Below are 22382 nucleotides of genomic sequence, written 5' to 3' on the forward strand. Positions count from 1 at the left end.
AACCTCACTTTGAAGGACAATAAAGCATCGCTAACCTCACTGTTGCCATCTTTACGGCGCTAAACCTCAAGGCTGCCACCTTATGCATGTTGTAGCGCGAAATTTAAAATCCAACAACAGAACATCGTTAACCTCACTGCTGCCATCTTTACGGCGCTAAATCGCAAGGCTGCCACCTTATGCATGTCGTAGCGCGGAATTTAAAATGCAACAACAGAACATCGCTAACCTCACTGCTGCCTTCTTGAAACGTTCAGTGTTCCAAACACCAAAAACTATCGAGCAGATACTGATTTCTGTTAGAAAAACGCAACTCATTGCATCTCGGGGATTTTATTAGGTAATTCTGAGACCCCTAGGTTCCATTCCCTGTTCTGAAAACAAAACCATTTACCAATAAAGAGTAATTTGCTACACTTAACAAATTAGAAGCGTTCTTGCTGATAGCGATCGATGATGGTGTTAAAAATGTGCCTACTTCAACTAACTCCTTCTAGGAGGAGGGCGTGGTAAGGTAGTAGAGAAGCCCTTTTGCCCATTAGCCTTTAGCTCTACAGGGAATGTGCGGTAGGGAGGATGAAGAGTCCTTTCATCCTTTTTGCCCTTCTGATAAGACGTAACCCCTGGGTTCCATTCCCTATCAAGATAATTATTCGGTTCAGTATTTTGCAGAGTAGCCCTCGCCTGCACAAGCTACATGCTTGTAACCCATGCGAACAGATTGAAACAATATGTTTCCGAACCGATATTTTATGTTACATGTTTATGCGATAACTTGTTCAACTGCTAGGGACATAAACGTAAGCGGCGTATTTCTTATAGCACTAAGCGTTCTATTTAATTTTACTTTCCGCATGAGCTGCATGCTTGTAATCCATGCCAACAGAATGAAACAATAGGTTTCCGAATTTATATTTCACGTTACATGTTTATGCGATAACTTATTCGACTGCTTTTCGCACAAGACAAATGATAGAAGGCAAATCATTTGAAGTTGTACTTTTGCTCTATCGTTTACCGAGCGAGATGGTTACGCAGTATGTACATTGCCTTATGCATAAGATCGCGTTGTATGTTCGATTTTAGTGTTCTGAACACGTCAATCAATGTTCTAATCACATGTTGAAGTTAACGGCATCGAGTACTGTGTTCGATTCTAGTCTTATGTTTCAATCTAATCTTCTTCGAACAAAGGCATCCCCTGATATGTTCTAAACACATGTTGTATCGAGTACAGTGTTCTATTCTAGTCTCGATCACTTATTTAGTGTTCTGAACACATCAATCAATGTTCTGATCACATGTTGAAGTTAACGACTTCGAGTACAGTGTTCGATTCTAGTCTTGTTATGTTTCAATCTAATCTTCCTCGAACAAAGGCATTCCCTGATATGTTCTAAACACATGTTGTATCGAGTACAGTGTTCTATTCTAGTCTTGATCACTTATTTAGTGTTCTGAACACATCAATCAATGTTCTGATCACATGTTGAAGTTAACGACATCGAGTAGAGTGTTCGATTCTAGTCTTCTTATGTTTCAATCACTTCTTTTGCAATCTGATCTTCAGGTATCCCCTGACATGTTCTAAACACATGTTGTATCGAGTACAGTGTTCTATTCTAGTCCTTATCACTTATTTAGTGTTCTGAACCCATCAAGCAATGTTCTAAACACATGTTGCATCGAGTACAGCGTTTGATTCTAGTCTTGTTATGTTTCTCTTGTCATCTGCAAGTCTAAACATGCATAATGATATTATCGCTGCACACTCTTGCCTTCGCGATGCAGGTTTAAACTTGTTCGATAGAGCAATGCCTTGACATAGGAAGAGGCCTTAACAGCTTATGTATAACCGCTATTGTTTAAAGATGACCGCTGATAGCTATCAAAAAAGCACAACGAATTTTTTAAATTACCCACCACCACATTTCAATAGTATGAGATTTAGTGCTGTAAAGGTAGCAGCACGATGCACGATTGCCTGCTAGCACATTTCAAAGGTAAGTAGCTAAAGATAGCAGCAAGGTGCTCTGTTGATTGAAGATGGCCGCTGTTAGAAAAGCACGTGGAATTTATCAAATTACCCGCTACCACGTACGTAAGGTTGTAGCTAAAGATGGCAGCACGGTGCTCTGTTAATTAAAGATAGCAGATTGTCAAAAAACACATTGTTTTTCAAATTTCCCTCCGCCGCATGCATAACAGCAGCCACCATCTTTCGCCGTAGCCTCTAAGCTAGCTTTCTTCATAAGAGTAGCCGCCATCTTGTGCGAGCACCCGTAGGCTGTCTCATAAGGAGCTGTTTATAGCCGCCATCTTGCGCAAGCATCCCTAGGGCGTCTCATAAAAGCAGCAGTCGTCTTGTGCAAGCACCCTTAAGCTGTCTCGTAAGAAGCTATGTATAGCCGCCATCTTGTAGAATTAGATAGCCGTCAATGTCAAAGGGTCTAAGTAAGAACCGAACCGTTGATCTCATCATTAGACTATGTTTTTCTTATGCTATCATGTTCCTGATACTGCGAGCCTACGTATTGGGCGGAAAATTTTTGTCCGTTTTGCTCTACGACGTACCGTTTTCGAGATATTTAACATTTTGCATTTAAGCCCCAAATTTAATGAATCGAACCGGCACGGTACGTTATACTCTCTACCATAACTAGACCTGATTATGTTACAAAAACTTGCTTCAATACAAGCTAAAACAGAGCAAATGCCAAAGGGCCTAAGTAGGAACCGAACCGTTGATCTCATTATTAGGCTATGTTTTTCTTATGCTATCCTGTTCCTCATACTGCGAGCCTACGTAATACGCAGAAAAATTTTGTCTGTTTTGATCTACGATGCACCGTTTTCGAGATATTTAACATTTTGCATTTAAGCCCCAAATTTAATGAATCGAACTAGCACGGCACGTTAGCCTCTAAGCTAGCTTTCTTGATAAGATCAGCAGCCATCTTGCGCAAGCATCCTTAACGTGTCTCATAAACAGTCGTGTATAGCCGCCATCTTGCGCAAGAATCCTTAGGGTGTCTCAAACCATCTTGTGCAAGGACCCTTAAGCCGTCTCATAAGAGCAGTCGCCATCTTGAGCAAGCATCCCTAGGACGTTTCATAAAGAGCCATGTATAGCCGCCATCTTGCGCAAGCATCCCAAGGCCGTCTCATAAGAACCTATGTATAGCAGCCATCTTGCGTAAGCACCCTTAAGGAGTCATGTATAGCCACCATCTTGTGCAATTAGCGTCGAGAAATGGCTGCTGTAGAATTTTTTAAATTATCCGCCACCATATTTCAAAGGTAGTAGCTAAAGAGTGCAGCACTGATGTTTGCGATGCAAGATGGCGGATGACAGCTGACGGAATTGACCGCAAGATAGCAGCACGGTGCTCTGTAGATTAAAGGTGGCTGCTGTCAAAATGCATTTTTCAAATTATCCGCCACCACATTTCAAAGGTATGTACCTAAAGAGTGCAACACGGTGCTCTCTTGATTAAAGACGGCGGATGACAGCTGTCAAAATAAGTATGCTAGTTTGTTTCCAAACAAGAGAATGTGGAATTTTTCAAATTGCCGCCATAACATTTCAAAGGTAAGTAGCTAAAGAGTGCAACACGGTGCTCTCTTGATTAAAGATGGTGGATGACAGCTGCCAAAAAAGCACGTGAGTTTGTTTCCAAACAAGAGAATGTGGAATTTTTCAAATTGCCACCACCACTTTCAACTAAAGAGTTCAGCACGGTGTTTTCTTGATTAAAGATGGCGGATGACAGCTGTCAAAAAAGCACGTGGATTTGTTTCCAAACAAGAGTACGTGGAATTTTTCAAATTGCCGCCACCACATTTCAACTAAAGAGTGCAGCACGGTGCTCTGTTGATTGAAGATGGCGGATGACAGCTGTCAAAAAAGCACTAGGTTTGTTTCCAAACAAGAGCACGTGGAATTTTTCAAATTGCCACCACCACATTTCAAAGGTAATTAGCTAAAGAGTGCAGCACTGTTCTCTCTTGATTAAAGATGGCTGATGACAACTAACGGAACTTTTCAAATTGCCCGCTACTACGTGCTTAAGGTAGTAGCCATAAAGAGGGCAGCACGGTGTTCTGATGATTAAAGATGGCGGATAACAGCTGATGAAATTGCCTGCTGCTACAATAAAGAGGGCAGCACGGTGCTCTCTTGATTGAAGATGGCGGATGACAGCTGTCAAAGAAGCACATGGCTTGTTTACCGATTCAAATCTCGCGCTAGAAAGGTTAAGTTGGCAGCACTGAGGTTTAGGCTCGTCAAGATAGCAGCACTTATGTTAGCGATATGTTGTTGTCGATGATAGCTGTCAAAAAACACGTGGCTTTGTTTACCAATTCAAATTTCCCGCGGGAGGAGGAGCGGGTCCCTGGGAAGGCCTCCCGGAAGGAGGAGGAGCGGGCCCCTGGGAAGGCCCCTCGGGAGGAGGAGGTGGAGCGGGCCCCTGGGAGCCGGAGGTGGAGGTGGCGCTAGAACTGTCCACTATACCTACTGACAGGATACAGTACATACAGTAGTGAAACAGGAAACATACCTCAGTTAACAACTTTGGAAAAATTCCGTTGGTCTCTTCTGTTTCTTACAGTTAACCTTTCCTCCGTTCACGTGGAAACTTTTCGTCAATACCATGCGGGCGATATTTGTAAATGGAGCTTGTCATCCGCGACTTTGAGGTTGCTTTCGTACGTGACCCGGTAATTAATTCACACCTGAGACACAGGGATTCACCGATTTTCCGATCACTGGAAGTTTTAGTTTTTCGGTTCCCGTCATATTAGCTCCTAGCATCACTGTAACCCTTTCTTTACTTGCTGACTCTTCCTCACAAACCACAAATGCCGTATTGCACATTTAATGTTGCAGAAAATTCGAGTTGCAGAGTGTTTTTTTATTTTATTCAAGGAAGGAAATCATGTTTTCTTCCAGAAATCGAGAATTTCGTGTACCCGAATTTCGAGTAATAGAGAAATAAAAACGTGAAGAACAGGAAAAACGGCCGGTAAATTTATGTTACTTCGAGATACTGAAAATTCGAGTAATAGAGTTTCGAGATATCGAGGTTCGACTGTAATTCCTGCTGTGAAATAACCCAACAGTGGGAGTCAACAGCTCGACAATAGGTGTGGGAGTCGTACTTACCACAAATGAGGTCGAGTGTGCACAGGGTCACATACGGGAAGATGTCGAAGGGCTCTTGACCAACTTCTTGCTGCAGTCTCTCCACCAACACATCACTCTGCTTCCGGAAAATATAAATGAAGTCCTCGGGAATATTGAAGTGAAAGGCCGGGGTTAAAACCTTTCGCCCAGCATGCCACTTGGAGCTAGCAGTGAGCAAGGAAGTGTCATTGACCAAGAAGCTCGACTGTATCAGACCTAGCTCCCAGAGTTCGGACTGCTTTCCGAGAAAAGAAATTTGCGTCCGAATTGTCCCTTCGGTTACATCCAAATTGGCTCCAAAACACAGAATCAATCCCCTATTAATAATTTTTTTTGACCGGGTCGGCTGCAAGATGGGGGCTTCATTCATTCCATCCCTGACCTGGTCAATGACTGGAAAACAGCTTATAGGTTTTCATTCAGATGAAAAATACATTTACACAAACAATATTTTAATATTACACAACTCTCTGGTGAAAACTCACTCCACAAGCCAAATGATCAAGAGAGTTGCCAGGCCCCGTTCCTGCTACCTAAGATTAAGTGGTGGTGGTCAAGGGCACCCATACTCGGGGGGCAAAGGGGGGGGATGCGGCCGTCCCTAGCTCTCAGGGAAAGGGAAAAATCTAATATAGTGAGGCGTTTTTCTTTCAAGAAAATGATTTAAAAGTCGGTATTACGTAGAAGTGGTAGTAGATACAGTGGGTGGTATTCTACCGTGGAATACAAGTCGCCATTCATCTTCCAAAATATTAAAAATTACTACATACCCCAAGGTCTAGACCTCCCCCCCCCCACAAGCTATCCTATGGGGGCCCTTGATTTGAAATAGTTAACATGTATGCTGATGTTCCCATTAAACAAACTTAACACATTTCAGTAAATTGAGCAAAGGAGTGATAGTGAATTTACAGATATTTTGAAATTTACGTTGAAAAAACATTATTTTCAGTTTAATGGAACAACATACCAGCAAATAGGCCTGCCAATGGGATTCCCTGCATCAGGAATTTTAGCCAATATTTATACGGACCATTTAGAGCATACTTATATTATAGGCAGTCAGCGCAATTTAACACTGTGCATGCTATGTTGACAATACGTTTGTTATTATAGATACACAGATCAACGACGGGGTCACGATACTTGAACTCCATAAGATCAACTCCCACATAAAATTTACAATGGAGAATGAAAAGAAAAACTCCATTAATTATCTGGATATAACAATAACTCACAGACAGGACAAAAAAACTGTCCTTTGATATCTACAGAAAACCCATCCACACTCTTAACACCATTAGGCAAACCTCCCAGCATCCAGGGGTGCAAAAGAAAGCGGCAAACAACAGTATAATAGATAGAGCCTTCAAATGACCACTATCTCCGAAAAACTTCAATAAAGAAATAGAAACAATTCACATCATAGTGAATATAAATGGATTCAATAAGACATTTATCAATAAAATTATTTAAGCTCTTAAGTCTTTAGGCTTTCAATCGTAAATTACCAGCGTTTCATCCCAGTGTAGCAGTGAGCTCATTCAGTTGGAAAGCTACTCCTTTCCAAGACGATGGCGCTAGTGCACCGCTGAGACACCACTGCTAGCCTTATGTAGGACAGTGCACTAGGGGAAATATGTGCCTCCACTTGTATAAATGCCTGTTTTGGCCTATATCAAAAAATAAGGTTCCATGAAGAAAACCATGATTTAATTTCATCTACTGCAAATGTTAAAAGCATTTAAGCTTTTTCAGTCTTCAAGTTTTTAACATTTGCAATCGATGAAATTAAATTATGGTTTCCTTCTAGGAACCTTATTTTTTGATATAGGTCAAAGGCAGGCATTTATACAAGTGGAGGCACATGCTTCCCCTAGTGCACCGTTCTACATAGGAGGCTTGCAGTGGTGTCTCAACGGCGCGCTAGTGCCAACATCTCGGAAAGACGCAGAATTCCAATTGATGAGCGCAATGCTACACTGGGGTAAAACACTGGCAATTTCATAATTGAAAAAGCCTAAAGACTTTAAGAACTTAAATGTTTTTAACATTTGCAATCAAAATTAAATTATGGTTTCCTTCATGGAACCTTATTTTTTAATAAACTTATTAATAATCACAGGAATAAACCAAAGATAGCACTTATACCCGAATCAAAACTTAAAGAGAAATTTTCCACCTTCACATTTAATTAGTAACATACCAGATAACTGACAATGGATTAATCAAGGGTATGTAAATTGCAAGTGTTCTGTTACTCAGGAAACTCATGTTCCCTTTTGATTCGTTACAATTTTTTGGCTTAATTCAATACTTTTTGTTTTATTTTGTACTTCGTTTTGAAATTCCTCCGTTGAATAAATAATTTTGTTTTATTTTAAATTTCTTTTTGATTTCATTTGTTCCGAGAGGGTGATTACCTATTTGTACTTCCTCTTAAAACAAAAACCACCACCACCACCACCACGCACTTCCCCAACAAACCGCACTGCTACCTGCAATACCAGTCCACATGGCCACTATTAACAAGAGTTCGCCCATCAGAACACGTCAATGACAGGAAGACTCCGTAACAGACAGATTCCAGATGGATAAGTGGGACATGTACCGGTAAGTTTGATATTTCAATTCAATCATACATAGTTCACACACAGACTCCTTTGACAATATATATAGTTTTGTCATTCTATTTGCAGATTACATGGACATTCTATTGACAGTACTCGATGAGCATCATGCCCATGATAGAGTGTAACACACCACTTACCTCCTAATGCCACTATATAGGCGACTACAACAGAGTTTCAGAAAGATGAATTCAGTACAGGATTAGCTGCCTCTGTGGATCCGTGGTAGAGTGTCGGCCTCCGAATCCCAAGATAGCGGGTTCAAACCCGGCAGAGGTAGTCGGATTTTTGAAGGGCGGAAAAAAGTCCATTCGATACTCCATGTCGTACGATGTCGGCATGTAAAAGATCTCTGGTGATACATTTGGTATTTACCCAACAAAATTAATTAAATCTCAGCCATAGACGCCCAAGAGAGATCCGGTTTACTCTGTCTGCCATCTAGCGGACCTAGAGTAAAACGGAACGTCGAAATTGACGAGCAGACAGCCAGTGGGCGTCAAATTAAAATGTCTGCTCACGGTAGCTGAGGCCATACGATTATTATTATTATTATTATTATTATTATTATTAGCTCAGGATTGAAGCTTTAGAGATTTTAATTTCAAGACAAGAAATTATATCTCAAGCAATATTCAAACTATGTTTTCCTTGTATATAATTAGGATCCAAATGAGACCCAGTGTACCAATGCTCATTAACTTTCATTTGTAATAATACTGGATTGTAAGTTATGTATTTTAAGATTTAAATCCACTGAAGATGAATCAAAATACAAGTTGAAACATGTATGGTAATGTAAAAATGATATCTTTATAGATGAGGTATATTCTAATGTACTGAATAAGAGGATTCAATTAGATATTTATATTGTACAATTGAGAATGTCAGTATGGAATGAAGTTAATATCATGCATTATCAAGGGAAGCATTCATGTTTAAAATCCTTCAATACAAAACCGATCACTGTTACGTTATCATGTTTTTATCAACATACAAAGCTAATTTAAGCTTTACGTCACTAAATATACAGCTAATAATGTTCAGCTCTCAAAATTTGCCCAGCAGGTAAAGTCTTATCGGACCCTCGAAGTGGCCGATAAATTACACGCCGGGCAGTTACGATTTATGCTGCCGATACTGCTACCCAAGAGTGGTCGAACGGAAATATCCTTTTACGCAGCAGGCAAGTTATGTGGTACTTTACCCGTAGGTGGTAGAACTGACCCTAAGTGATAAGTTCAGAGCTGTCAGTGGAGAAATGGCATGGATTGGCACTATTAGATTAATAAGTTGAGTGGTGTTTTTAAAAGTAAGATCACATTATGACAATAACATTGGAATTCAAGAGGACATATTGAGGCAAGTATTAGTTAACAGGAAGGGGAGTTAGGAATTGGAATAATTCACCAAAAGAGATGTTCAATAATATTCCAAATTATTTGCAATTCTTTAGAAAAGACTAGGTAAACAACAGATAGGGATCTGCCACCTGGGCAACTGCCCTAAGGGCAGATCAGTTATGAAATAATGTTCCTTTTTGTGACATTTCCTCTATAGCACATTACCTTATCAAAAGATTCTGCTTCAACGTATGAGAAAATATCCATCTACTATGGTGAAAACCACTCCAGGTGATTCAGACACTTTTCATGTTGATGTCTGTATACTTCAGGGCCTGGCACTGTCCAACACTGTCATCAACTACCTGATAAGAGTAGTTGATGACAGACCTGCCATGGGCCATACTTTACACAGATGACATTGTTTTGGTTGGTGAGACATGTCAGGAAGTTGAGGCAGTCTTGGAATGACGGTGAACAATTCTAAAGGCAAATGGAATCAGAATAAGTCTCAAGAAGACTAAGTACATGTTCTTCAACTTCGCACACCCAGGCAAGCGGGCCAACACAACAGGGTCTTCCTTGCTGCAGAACCGCTGATGATGATCGACAAGTTCAAAATCTTGGATGAGTCTCACAACTGATTGTAAAATCAAAGCAGATGTCAAGCACTGCATCAATGTTTGTTGGACGAAATGGTAGTATCTTATTGGTGTTCTGTGTGATAAGTGGATGCCTGTCAAATTGAGGGCAAAGTGCACAAAAACCACTACCCAGCCTGCCCTCATGTATGGCTCCCTACGTTGGGCATGATCATCGAATGCATGTCACAGATATCAGGATGCTACGACGGTTGAGAGACATGACAAAGTGCGCAATGATCATGTGCGAGGATCTTTTAAAGTTGAGCCCATCAGCAACAAGATTGAGGAAAAACAGCTCTACTGGCATGGTCATGTCAGAAGACACGATGAATACCATCTAGTACAGAAAGATCTTGCCATCGAAGAACTAAAGGAACATGGAAACAAATTGCTGAGGCTGCTTTAAGGAAAAGTGGTGCTACTAAATCTAGCGTAAGAACGTCGGACATACTCTCTCCGAGTCAGACAAACCGACCCTAAAAGAAATTAGGAGTGCCAGCTTTACAGGTACATGTACAGCTCTGTGAACTATGTGACCTTGCCACAATGGGAAGTCTTGTGTGTCCCAGTGAAACAGATAGGACAAACTGCTGGTGCAACCATACTGGATGAGTATTTGTTGGGAGACCAGACTGACAAATGGTTCATCGAAAGAGGGGTAGCAACATTTCGAAAGTTACAAGGGCAGCAGTCTAGATGATTGACTGACATGGCCTTGTAATAATACTTAACATGACTTACCTGTGTTGATACTTCTACACAGCTGAAAGCAATGGGAAACTATAGCCGTAACTAACTCCCGAGGACATAAAGCCCTCTCTGTATGAATGAATGATGTAATAATTATGGCTTCCTCCTGGGTAATATTCTGGAGGTAAAATAGTCCCCCATTCAAATCTATGGGTGGGGACTACACGAGAGGGGGCAATTATCAGGAAGACGGATACTAATATTCTACGAGTCAGATAGTGAAAGATTATATGAAGAGGAATAAGATTTAATAAATTATGTAAAAGGTGATGAGAATTTAATTGTGAATGGAAACTGAAATGCAGTGGTAGGCCAAGGAAGGGAAGGCAATACTGTACAAGAATTTGGATTGGGACAAAGGAATGAAAAAGGTAGTCGGCTGGTTGAATTATGCACTGAACATAATTTAGTCCTGCTAACACTTGGTTCACACACCGCAAATGACAGCTGTATACATAGACAAGACCTGGAGACAGTGGAAGATACTAAATAGACTTCATTGTGATTAGGTAGAGATGCTGAAACCAGGTGTTGGATTGTAAGATTTTCCCAGGAGCAGACATGGACTATGACAACAACTTGTTGGTCATGAAATGCCATCTGAAGTCAGAGAAATTGAAGAAAGGAAGGAATGCAAGGAGACGGGATCTAGACAAGTTGTAGAAAAATAGTGGGAAGGATTGTTTCAAGGAACATGTTGCAGGACTAAATGAAAAGGCTACAGAAAACACAATAGAGAAAGAATGGACAGTCACAAAAAATTAGGACAGTAGAGCTGCTAAAGACTGGTAAGGAAGATTGGAAAGATCAACCAAAAATCAATGGATAACTCAGGAGATATAACACCTGATTGATGAATGATGAAAGTTCAAGAATGCAAGAAATGAGGAAGGCAGAAAAGATTACAGGTGATTAAAGAAAGAAGTGGATAGAAAGTACAGGACAGCTAAGGAAGAATGGCTGAAAGAGAAGTGCAAGGATGTTGAAGGTTGTATTGTTGCAGGAAAAGTAGATGCTGCATACAGGAAAATCAAGGAAATCTTTGGAGAATGGCAAACTAGAAGAGCTCAAACGGAAAACCACTTCTAGGGAAAGAAAACATGGCAGAAAGATGGCAGGAACATATCCAACTGTTATATCAAGGTAAAAGGCATAGATGATATGGTTCTGGAACAAGAAGAGGCTGTTATTACTGATGAAATGGGAGACCCAATTTTGAGGTCAGAATTCAACAGACTTTTTTTTTCCTTGTTGCTTCAAGTCGCACCGACATAGATAGGTCTTATGACGATGATGGGACAGGAAAGGCCTAGGAATGGGAAGGAAGCAGTCCCAGCATTTGCTTGGTGTGAAAATGGGAAACCATGGAAAATCATCTTCAGTGCTGCCGACAGTAGGGTTCGAACCCACTATCTCCCGGATGCAAGCTCACAGCGACAGAGCTCTGAGAGACGTAAAAAGGAACAAGGCAAGTTGAATTGACGACATTCCCTCTGAATTACTGACTGCCATATACGAAACCAACATGGCAAGGTTATTCAACTTAGTATATAAAATGTATGATACAGGAGAAATGCCATCCAATTTTTGGCAAAAAGTTGTTATAACTATTCCCAAGTGCTGACAAGTGTGAAAATAACTGCACTATTAGTTTAGTATCTCATGCCAACAAAATTTTAACATATATTATTTACAGAAGAATGGAAAGACAAATTGAAACTGAGTTGGGAGAAGATCAATTTGGTTCCAGAAGAAATGTAGGAACATGTGAAGCAATCGTGACTTTACATCCGATCTTACAGGTCTGAATTAAGAAGAACAAGCCTACAAACTTGACGTTCATAGATTTCTACTCTTTCTACAACTGGCTTTATGTCGCTCAGATACGGATATGTCTTATGGCGACGATGGGATAGGAAAGGCCTAGGAGCGGGAAGGAAGCTACCATGGCCTTAAGGTACAGCACCAGCATTTGCCTGGTGTGAAATGGGAAACCACGGAAAACCATCTTCAGGACTGCCGACAGTGGGGTTAGAACCCATTATCTCCTGGATGCAAGCTCACAGCTGCGTGGCCCTAACCGCACGGCCAACTCACCCGGTATTCATAGATCTAGAAAAGGCATTCGATAACACTGATTGGACCAAGCTGTTTGAGATTCTGAAGGTGATTGGGATCTGATACCGAGAACGAAAAAATATCTACAATCTGTATAAAACTCGGTCAGCAGTGATACGAACTGAGGGCTTTGAAAAAGAAGCACCAATTCAGAAAGGTGTGAGGAAAGGCTGCAGTTTGTCCCCCCTCCTTTTCAAAGTTTATGTAACAGGTGGTAAAGAAAATCAAGGAGGAATTTGGAAAGGGAATTGCAATCCAAGGAGACGAAATCAAAATCCTGAGATTTGGCGATGATATTGTTTTGAGACTGCAGAAGATTTGGAGAAATTGCTGAATGGTATGCACAAAGTATTGGGGAAGGAGTACAAGATGAAAAACAAATAAGTCCCAAACAAAAGTAATGGAGTGCAGTAGAACGAAGTCAAGTGATGCAGGAAATATTAGATTAGGAAATGAAGTCTTAAAGGAAGTAGATGAATATTGTTACGTGGGTAGTAAAATAACTAATTATGGCAGATGTATGGAGGACATAAAACTGAGACTAGTACAAGCAAGGCAGGCCTTTCAAAAGGAAAGAAAATTGTTCACTTCGAACATTGATATAGGAATTAGAAAGATGTTTTTTAAGACTTTCATATGGGGCGTATGGGGGTATGGAAGTGAAACATGGCTGATAAATAGTTCAGAAAGAAAGGGAATAGAAGCTTGGGAAATATGGTGTTATAGAAGAATACTGAAGGTGGAATGGATAGATTGAATTAAGAATGAAGGGATACTGACTGAATCGAACTGGTGAGAGGAGATTAATTTGGCAAAATTTGATGAGAAGAAGAGATAGAATGATAGGACACATCACAAAAGACATCTATTCAGTTGACTTTTGAGGGAAGTGTAGGTAGTAAGAACGGTAGGAATAGACCAGTGTATGAAAATGACAAGCAGATTAGAGCAGATGTAGGATGTAGTACTTACATAGAAATTAAAAGATTAGCACAGGATAGGGTGGCATTGAGAGCTGTATTTATGGACTGACGACTCAAACAACTACAACAACATACGGCTAGGAAAGAAACAGAAGAATATGTCAAAAAATAAATTTAGGAATGAAAATAAACATTAATATGCAAGACGTGATGTAAACAGTGTTGATGAATCTCAGTTCTGTTGTTGACATTCGGACACAAAATATCTTCGATTAGTAATTACTACTTACATGTCATGTTGTACAAACATTAAAATATGGTATGCTTTGCCATTACTGCAACAAATCTTTGTTACTATGTACTAACAAAAAGTCATCCAATAATACCAATATAAAATTATATGCACTAGCCATGCATCTTGGTAGGTGTGCTAGTTACCAACTGATGAGCACAAACTGGCACAATGGAGCAAAACGCTGGTAACAGTAATGAGTTAGCTGGAAAATTTATAATGTCCAATAATGGACCAATTATATTGGTATTATATATTCACTTACTTGGGACAAATATTTCAGCTTCCCTATGGGAATCAATTTCTGAAACATTTTGGAAGTCTGACGATGTGGATTTATCTAACAGTTTGAAAGTGTCAAACTTGCATTGGGGCTTGCTTGGGTGATGCATACTTTAGTTGGTTTCTGATGGAAAGAGATTCTGAGTAGACAGATCAGAAGTTTGTGATCTGTTCAACAGTAATCAATACTCCTCGCAGTCTTGGTGATGAGAACATCTTTCTTGTCACACTGTTGGGTGACGACGTAGTCGAGGATATACCAGTGCTTAGATTGTGGGTGCATCCATGTGGTCTTGTAACGGTTAGGTAGGCGAAACTGAACAGCTGAAGAGCTCATGTTCTGCACACAGGCCGAGAAGTACCAGTCAACTGGCATTACAATTATCAATGCCATGTTTGCCCATTACATTTCCCCACAACGAATAATCCCGTCCCACTCTGGTATTTTAAGTCTCCAAGCAGTAGAAGTTATCTTGATGATGATAGAGTTCAGCTGGTGGTAGAAATGGTTCTTAGTTTTATCATCAGCTTTCAGGGTGGGGGCATATGCAGAAATGAGTGTGATGAACCTATTCGGAGAGTGGTATACAGAGAGACATGAGCCTTTCACTAAATGCAACGGGTGTGCACTGCTGATCATTTACCAGTTTCGTCTTAACTGCAAATCCAACCCCATGAATAACTGCTCTCCCATCCTTCTTCCCTTTCCAAAAGATGGTATAGCCTAATCCAGACTCAACAATCTTCCCTTCATCTGATAGTTTGATTTCGCTCAGTGCAGTGACATCTATATTTAGTCCAGCAACCTCATGGATGATGAGAGCTATTCTTCTCTCCAGTCTGCCAATGTTATCAAGCAATGTTCTGACATTCCAAGATCCAATTATAATTTCATGTTGATTTGCCATATTTCAAAACCTACTTTCTCATTACGGACTTGGGACCGGACAATGGCGGACGTACATTTACTGTAAAAACTTTGTTACATAATGTAGCTAAAATTAATAACTTAATTTCACATTTATGTCAACTTACGTAATGGGAAAATAAAGGATAGTAGAGAAAAACTGTATTTAAATTTTAACTTAACACCTGGCCTTCTTCAACTTAAGAACCTAATGGAAAGGAGCAGCTTACAGTTAAACAGTCCGACTCATTAGCTGAATGGTCAGCGTACTGGCCTTCGGTTCAGAAGGTCCCGGGTTCGATTCCCAGCTGGGTCGGGGATTTTGACCTTCGTTGATTAATTCCAGTGGCTTGGGGGCTGGGTGTTTGTGCTGTCCCCAACATCCCTACAACTCACACACCACACATAACACTATCCTCCATCACAATAACACGCAGTTACCTACACATGGCAGATGCCGCCCACCCTCATCAGAGGGTCTGCATTACAAGGGCTGCACTCGGCTAGAAATAGCCACACAATTTTTTATTTTTTTACAGTTAAAGTGTTGAGAAAAGCTGCTCAGTGGAATGAATGAATGAATGAATGAATGAATGATCATGATTTATTTCAAATTAGTTCTTATATACCAGGTATTTAACCTTTCTAACAACTGTAATAGTGCATTCATAAGAAATGAAAAGCTTCTTCAGATAAGAAATGTTAATAAAAAAATTAGTCATGCTTGAAAAAAATGTATTTACAACTGAACATTAATCCTGAAATGACAGAGGGAATATTTTTGAAATAAAATACCCTCTCTTTATGCTCCAATAAACAACTGGTATCACAAAAATATTGACATCATTTCATCTTAAGCACATTTTTTTTATGTATGTACCAACTCAGTATTTAAGAACTAGGCGGAAATAAAGGATCAGCAGGTATCTTCCAATGATCTTCCACAAACGGCAATCGATCAGCAAGATTTGTGCTCCAATGATGTATGCGACAGCGTACTTTGGCTGTTTCATGGTTGTTTATCTGAAAAAGTAGAAATAGAGATTGTATGTATTGAATAATAGCCCAGAAATCAAAGTAGCTGTACACAGTTGATAAATCTTTTGTGTCAGAACTTAAGAGTTCAAGCCATATCTATAAATATAAAATAAGATTTTTGTCTGTACATTGCTCAGAACTTGAATGATATATCTGTATTGGTCGTGTCCACAGTAACAAGGAAATGCACTTTTACTTTTCCGTAAATTCTGTCTAACCGTATGTACACGCATCACGAGAAAACGGCTGAAGAGAATTTAATAAAAATCGATATATAAAGTCGGGGAATGAGCCATTACAATCTAGACTATAAATCATTTTATCAAGCTGAGCAAAAGGGTAGTTTAGGGGAAAGGCTAAAATTTAATTCTCAAATATTTATAAGTGGTCCTATCGACAAATTTATGTCTTATACATTTTTACTGTACCGGCCATGATAACAGAGATATTCATGAATTTGTATTTTTATTGCTAAGTCCATATCAATGCCGAGCCAAGAGAAAATGGGTAAACAGAATTCAATTAAAATTGGTATATAGAGTCGGGGAATAAGAAACTACAGTCTAAGCTATAAAAAATTTATTCACCCTGGATGAAATGGTGGTTTAGGGGAAGGTGTCAAAAATTTATTTTAAATACCAATGTTGTTGGTCCTATCGGAAAGGACTACATAACAGAATTTAGAGAGAATACAATTTTCGATCATTTATGTTTTATACAGTTTTACTGTACTGACTATGACAAGCGTGGTGTTTGAGAGTTGGAAGAAAACTAAATTTGAAGGCCTACAAACAGGGCCAAAGCCCAAAATCTCACACGTGCAAACAGCGGCGCAGAGTTCCTATACACAGTGCATCGGTCCCGCTCCGCTCGCACCAACGCTTCGTCTCTGGGCTACTCGGCTCGGATTTGGAGCGCTACGGAGCAAGTGAGGAAGAGGGAGACAAGCGGAGCGAGCGAGACAGGCGTGGGGAAAGAAAGAGACAGCGCTATCGCTCCAAATCGAGAAGTGGGGGTCTGCACTCTGGTCAACCAAGCGAAGGCGTCTTTTGCACCGTGCACAGTGCAACCTGAGAGGCCCTGGCCTACAATACAGAAAGCTGATAAAACTGATCAACAAGAACTTACGTTGACCATTGTTTGTTGTGATCTTCTTTGTCTCTTATGCTGCCATTCAACTCTGATAGATGGGATTATTGCTGCGTACCAAGTATAACAGACTGCCTGAATATTGGCGGGAAATAGCAGGGGAGTTAGATAACTATCTTCTCTAGCATGTCGTTCCTCTGGTTCATACATTTTCTGATATTGTTGGTACGTAACACGCTGGTTCACCATAGTATTCCAGCTACTTAGACGTGCTGATTGGAATGATCATTGTGCACACCTTAATGGAGTCTAAAATTACAATTTCGCCCTATTTCAAATCATAGCACCATAGTTCACTAAAAACTCAAAATTCAACCCTGAAAAGAGCAGTTTCTTAAGGAAAGCTTCACTTGTATTAAATTCTACATTCATTTAATTCCAAATTAGCAACGAGGAAGGGGTTTTTCCTTTGGCTTGGAATTAACAGCATTCGGCATTGCTAAAGTCAAGTCCTTATTTTTTAAGATAGGTCCATGATTGTAGTCTACTTTTCTTCAATTATCATACTGATTCTATGTACAAAGTTTCAGCCTTCTAGCTTGAGTAGTTTTTGGTCTATTAAATTAAATTTGTCAGAAAACTAAACTTTCAGGAAATTGGACTTAAAGTTTAACTTTGCTTTTAATAAAAGTTGTAGCCTAACCTGATGTGTTTAATACATTCCAGCACCATAATCATCTTGGTTCAGAAGTTCTTCATACTCTTTCTTCCTATTTATATTTCTTTTTCTGGTTCTTGCCTCCTTTCTTGCCTCTTTTCTTCACTAAAGTCACTGGTGCATGAATCGTCCAAATATTTCAGTTTCCTTTTTGAAGCACTTGATTGTACCTTAACCTCACTCTCACCAGAACCATTACTGGTATTATTTGTGTTTCTTGCTCCTTAGATGTAAATCTATTTCCGTAGAACTTGCGCCTACCAACACCAAATTTCCTAGTCCTGGGCATATCTATGGAAACATTTACTACTTATCTTATAAGAAAAAACTATTGTGATCAACACTGTTGTTTTTTTATTACTGATGTGGAGAAAGATGAACATCGTGCAGGTTAGCAAAGTTTTGAAAGTTAAATTTACTATTTTTGCATAGAAATTACCTTTGCTGCCCCAAAGTGACTTGTTCAGGAAATATTATGAAGTTTAAATATATTTTACACGTAAAGGGGCGTGGCAGAATTCTGCAGATATTTAAGATTAGGGCTGTAATAGGTCCTAAAACATTAATAATATGTACTCATTGTATATGGTTGGATTTAGGAAAGACTGGGGGATATTATAAGAGCAAAAAAGAATTTTTGATTTTTTTCTAAACATTCACGTAAATGTTCCCTTACAGATTAGAAGGAGGGCATAGTTCTTGCCCTGAGACTCCACACTATTCGCCCTCCCCACATCACCCCAAAATTAAAGAATGTTCACGGCTCACGGCTGTCTGCGGCCTGGTCATCTTAGCTCTGGAACTTTGAACTGTTAAGATCGGCAGTATAGTACGGTTCGTTAAAAGTGAGAGAAATGTGCTGTTTTTCATTTGATGGAGTATTTTATATGCTAACATTGCTTTTAATTGCTGCATTCCTACTTAAGTTTTTTTAATGACCTATGTTGACTACCGTTAGGAAAACCACAAAGTCAGTCTTTCTGAGAATCCCGCAGCAATTTTTTTTTTTTTGCTAGTGGCTTTATGTCGCACCGACACAGATAGGTCTTAATAATACCAATATAAGTGGTCCGTTATTGGACATTATAAATTTTCCAGCTAACTCATTCTTGTTGCCAGCGTTTCACCCCCATGTGCTAGGGTGGGCTCATCAGTTGGTACCTACCAACTACCAAGACACTGGATAGTGTATACCATGGAGGCCACTGCGTAGGCTAATTGTAGCTACCAGCAGTGCCAATGCACTATGAGAGACTTTGTCTCATTATCAAAAACTGATGCCTGTTTGGCCATCAGATGATATAGATGTTGATTCCCATAGGGAATCTGAAATATTTGTTCCGAATGAGTAAATTTATAATACCAATATAAATGGTCCGTTATTGGACATTATAAATTTTCCAGCTAACTCATTCTTGTTGCCAGTGTTTCGCCCCCATGTGCTAGGCTGGGCTCATCAGTTGGTACCTAGCACACCTAGCACACCTACCAAGACGCTGGATAGTGCATACCATGGAGGCCACTGCGTAGGCTAATTGTAGCTACTGGCAGTGCCAATGCACTATGAGAGACTTTGTCTCATTATCAAAAATTGATGCCTGCTTGGCCATCAGATGATATAGATGTTGATTCCCATAGGGAATCTGAAATATTTGTTCCGAATAAGTAAATTTATAATACCAATATAAATGGTCCGTTATTGGACATTATAAATTTTCCAGCTAACTCATTCTTGTTACCAGCGTTTCGCCCCCATGTGCTAGGCTGGGCTCATCAGTTGGTACCTAGCACAGCTAGCACACCTACCAAGACGCTGGATAGTGCATACCATGGAGGCCACTGCGTAGGCTAATTGTAGCTACCGGCAGTGCCAATGCACTATGAGAGACTTTGTCTCATTATCAAAAATTGATGCCTGCTTGGCCATCAGATGATATAGATGTTGATTCCCATAGGGAATCTGAAATATTTGTTCCAAATGAGTAAATTTATAATACCAATATAAATGGTCTGTTATTGGAAATTATAAATTTCCCAGCTAACTCATTCTTGTTGCCAGCGTTTCACCCCCATGTGCTAGGCTGGGCTCATCAGTTGGTACCTAGCACACCTGGTGTGGCAACAAGAATGAGTTAGCTGGAAAATTTATAATGTCCAATAACGGACCATTTATATTGGTATTATAAATTTACTCATTCGGAACAAATATTTCAGATTCCCTATGGGAATCAACATCTATATCATCTGATGGCCAAGCAGGCATCAATTTTTGATAATGAGACAAAGTCTCTCATAGTGCATTGGCACTGCCGGTAGCTACAATTAGCCTACGCAGTGGCCTCCATGGTATGCACTATCCAGCGTCTTGGTAGGTGTGCTAGGTGTGCTAGGTACCAACTGATGAGCCCAGCCTAGCACATGGGGGCGAAACGCTGGCAACAAGAATGAGTTGGCTGGAAAATTTATAATGTCCAATAACGGACCATTTATATTGGTATTATAAATTTACTAATTCGGAACAAATATTTCAGATTCCTTATGAGAATCAACATCTATATCAACAGATAGGTCTTACAGCAACGATGGGATAGGAAAGGCCTAGGAGTTGGAAGGAAGCGACCATGGCCTTAATTAAGGTACACCCCTGGTGTGAACATGAAAAAACACGGAAAACCATCTTCAGGGCTGCCGGCAGCGGGATTCGAGCCCACTATCTCTCACATGCAAGCTCATAGCCGGTAGCGAAGCACAGGTACATCAGCTAGTTTATATATATATTGTACCAGGAAACGTTGATTTTAAAGATCATGAGGTCTTTCAAAGGGGTGCCTAGTCCTTAGGAGATGGTGCAGAGAGGGAGGATCACAAGGCGAAATAATAGATATTATACTTTCTTTCCTTTATTCAATCTCTGGAAGGCCACCCTATTATGTCGCCAAATCATAAAATGTTAATAGAAAATAAATTCCAATTTCAACAACAGAATATCGAAATTGAAGTGAAATTCAACTGAATAATATCTTTTTCAATCTGTTATGTCCATTATAACTTTCATGGCATAAATAAAGAATGTTGTAAGTAAATAAGAAATCCTAAGGTCTTTCTATTGGCACTTGTGATTTCAGATCACACTTTCTAAATGAATTGAATAAAGTGAATTTGGCAATTCTTTCTCGAGAACACATCAAACTCAAATATGAAAACACTTGAAAACATAAAGTTCTGAGTATTGTCCTACTCTTTTGTAAATTATTGTACACTTTATGAAAATATTGTAAGTTGAGAGTTTATGATACACTTTCACTACGAATAATGCACTCAATCAAAATTTCAAAGTTCCAATAAATGAGAATATACGAGAACACACTGTTGTTTGAAAGTCTGTCTTGACTTGAAGACTTGTAAAACGTTAATTTTTTTTCAAGTAAAATATTAATTAAGTGAACTCTTAATGTTCTTTGTCAGTAACGACACAGTTTATAAAAGTTCTGTTCAAAGTCAGAATTGAATGGAAAAAGCACTGATATCACCTGATATACGCCTTCTTGTTGAGCTCGAACAGTTGAATACTGCTCTGCAAACAGCAATCTGGAACTCAGCTGTCAGCAGACACCACGATGTTCCATAGTACCACGTCCCTGGAACTATCCCTTGTAGTACCAAATCTCCGTCGATCTCCATCGTTCCACGCTGATCTCCGTCGTTCTCCGTCGCCTCGAGTCAGGATTTCTCATGTTATTAAAAGAGTGGCTTTAACACGAGAAAGTCCAACTGACTAGGTTGAAAATGTGCACCATTTGATTTTGCACTGTTAGAACTGATGCTTGATTCATAAATAATCACCATTCACTTGATGAGAAATACATCGGAGCACTGTCTATTATCGTAAATCACGATAATGAGAAATACACTTTACTGCACAGTTCATCTAGATACTTACTGCTCACTGTTCGTGTGGTCAAAATAACTTTCATTTGAAGCACAGTTTGTCATGGCTCACCTTCACAGCAAAGAAATAAATAAGTGGCTCTCTCTCGTAATATCTCATAATGTTACTTCTCACTATCACAATTTTACAATTATTCATGTATGAGTCCTACACTTCACAATAGCACTGATTACGAAGTTCATTATACAGTCTGTCCACACGCGTTATTTTTAATAGTATAGTCTGTTATGACAATACGCGAACAGTCTTTCGACTCAAATGAAAGTGTTCCAGGCTCTTAAAATAGTCTTTGTGTTGCAACCTACACTCACGATATTCAAAGTTAAAATAGTCCCAGATCATTACAATGCAAAGTAGCAGTGCTAACTTCAAGTTGGTTATGGTCATTCACATGAAAACTAAGATACTTGTCAAGTTCAACTATTGGTGAAATATTACAAGTCTTTATGACTTTGATGTTACACACACGTTAATTTCCTAAGTTTGAATGTGTGACGAATTGCAAGTCCCA

General features: G+C 39.6%; 1 protein-coding gene across 1 annotated transcript in view; it reads right to left on the reverse strand.

Annotated features, from left to right (window-relative positions):
- Positions 1-15795: 15795 nt before the first annotated feature.
- mRpL9 (mitochondrial ribosomal protein L9) overlaps positions 15796-22382 on the reverse strand; it is a 231776-nt gene continuing 225189 nt past the window's right edge. The window contains exon 5 of the mRNA XM_067137932.2: positions 15796-16100. Coding sequence (XP_066994033.2) covers positions 15969-16100 — 132 coding nt within the window. The 3' untranslated portion in view covers positions 15796-15968. The remainder of the gene's footprint in view (positions 16101-22382) is intronic.

The sequence above is a fragment of the Anabrus simplex genome, chromosome 1 (assembly GCF_040414725.1).
Source record: "Anabrus simplex isolate iqAnaSimp1 chromosome 1, ASM4041472v1, whole genome shotgun sequence".
Taxonomy (NCBI): Eukaryota; Metazoa; Arthropoda; class Insecta; order Orthoptera; family Tettigoniidae; genus Anabrus; species Anabrus simplex.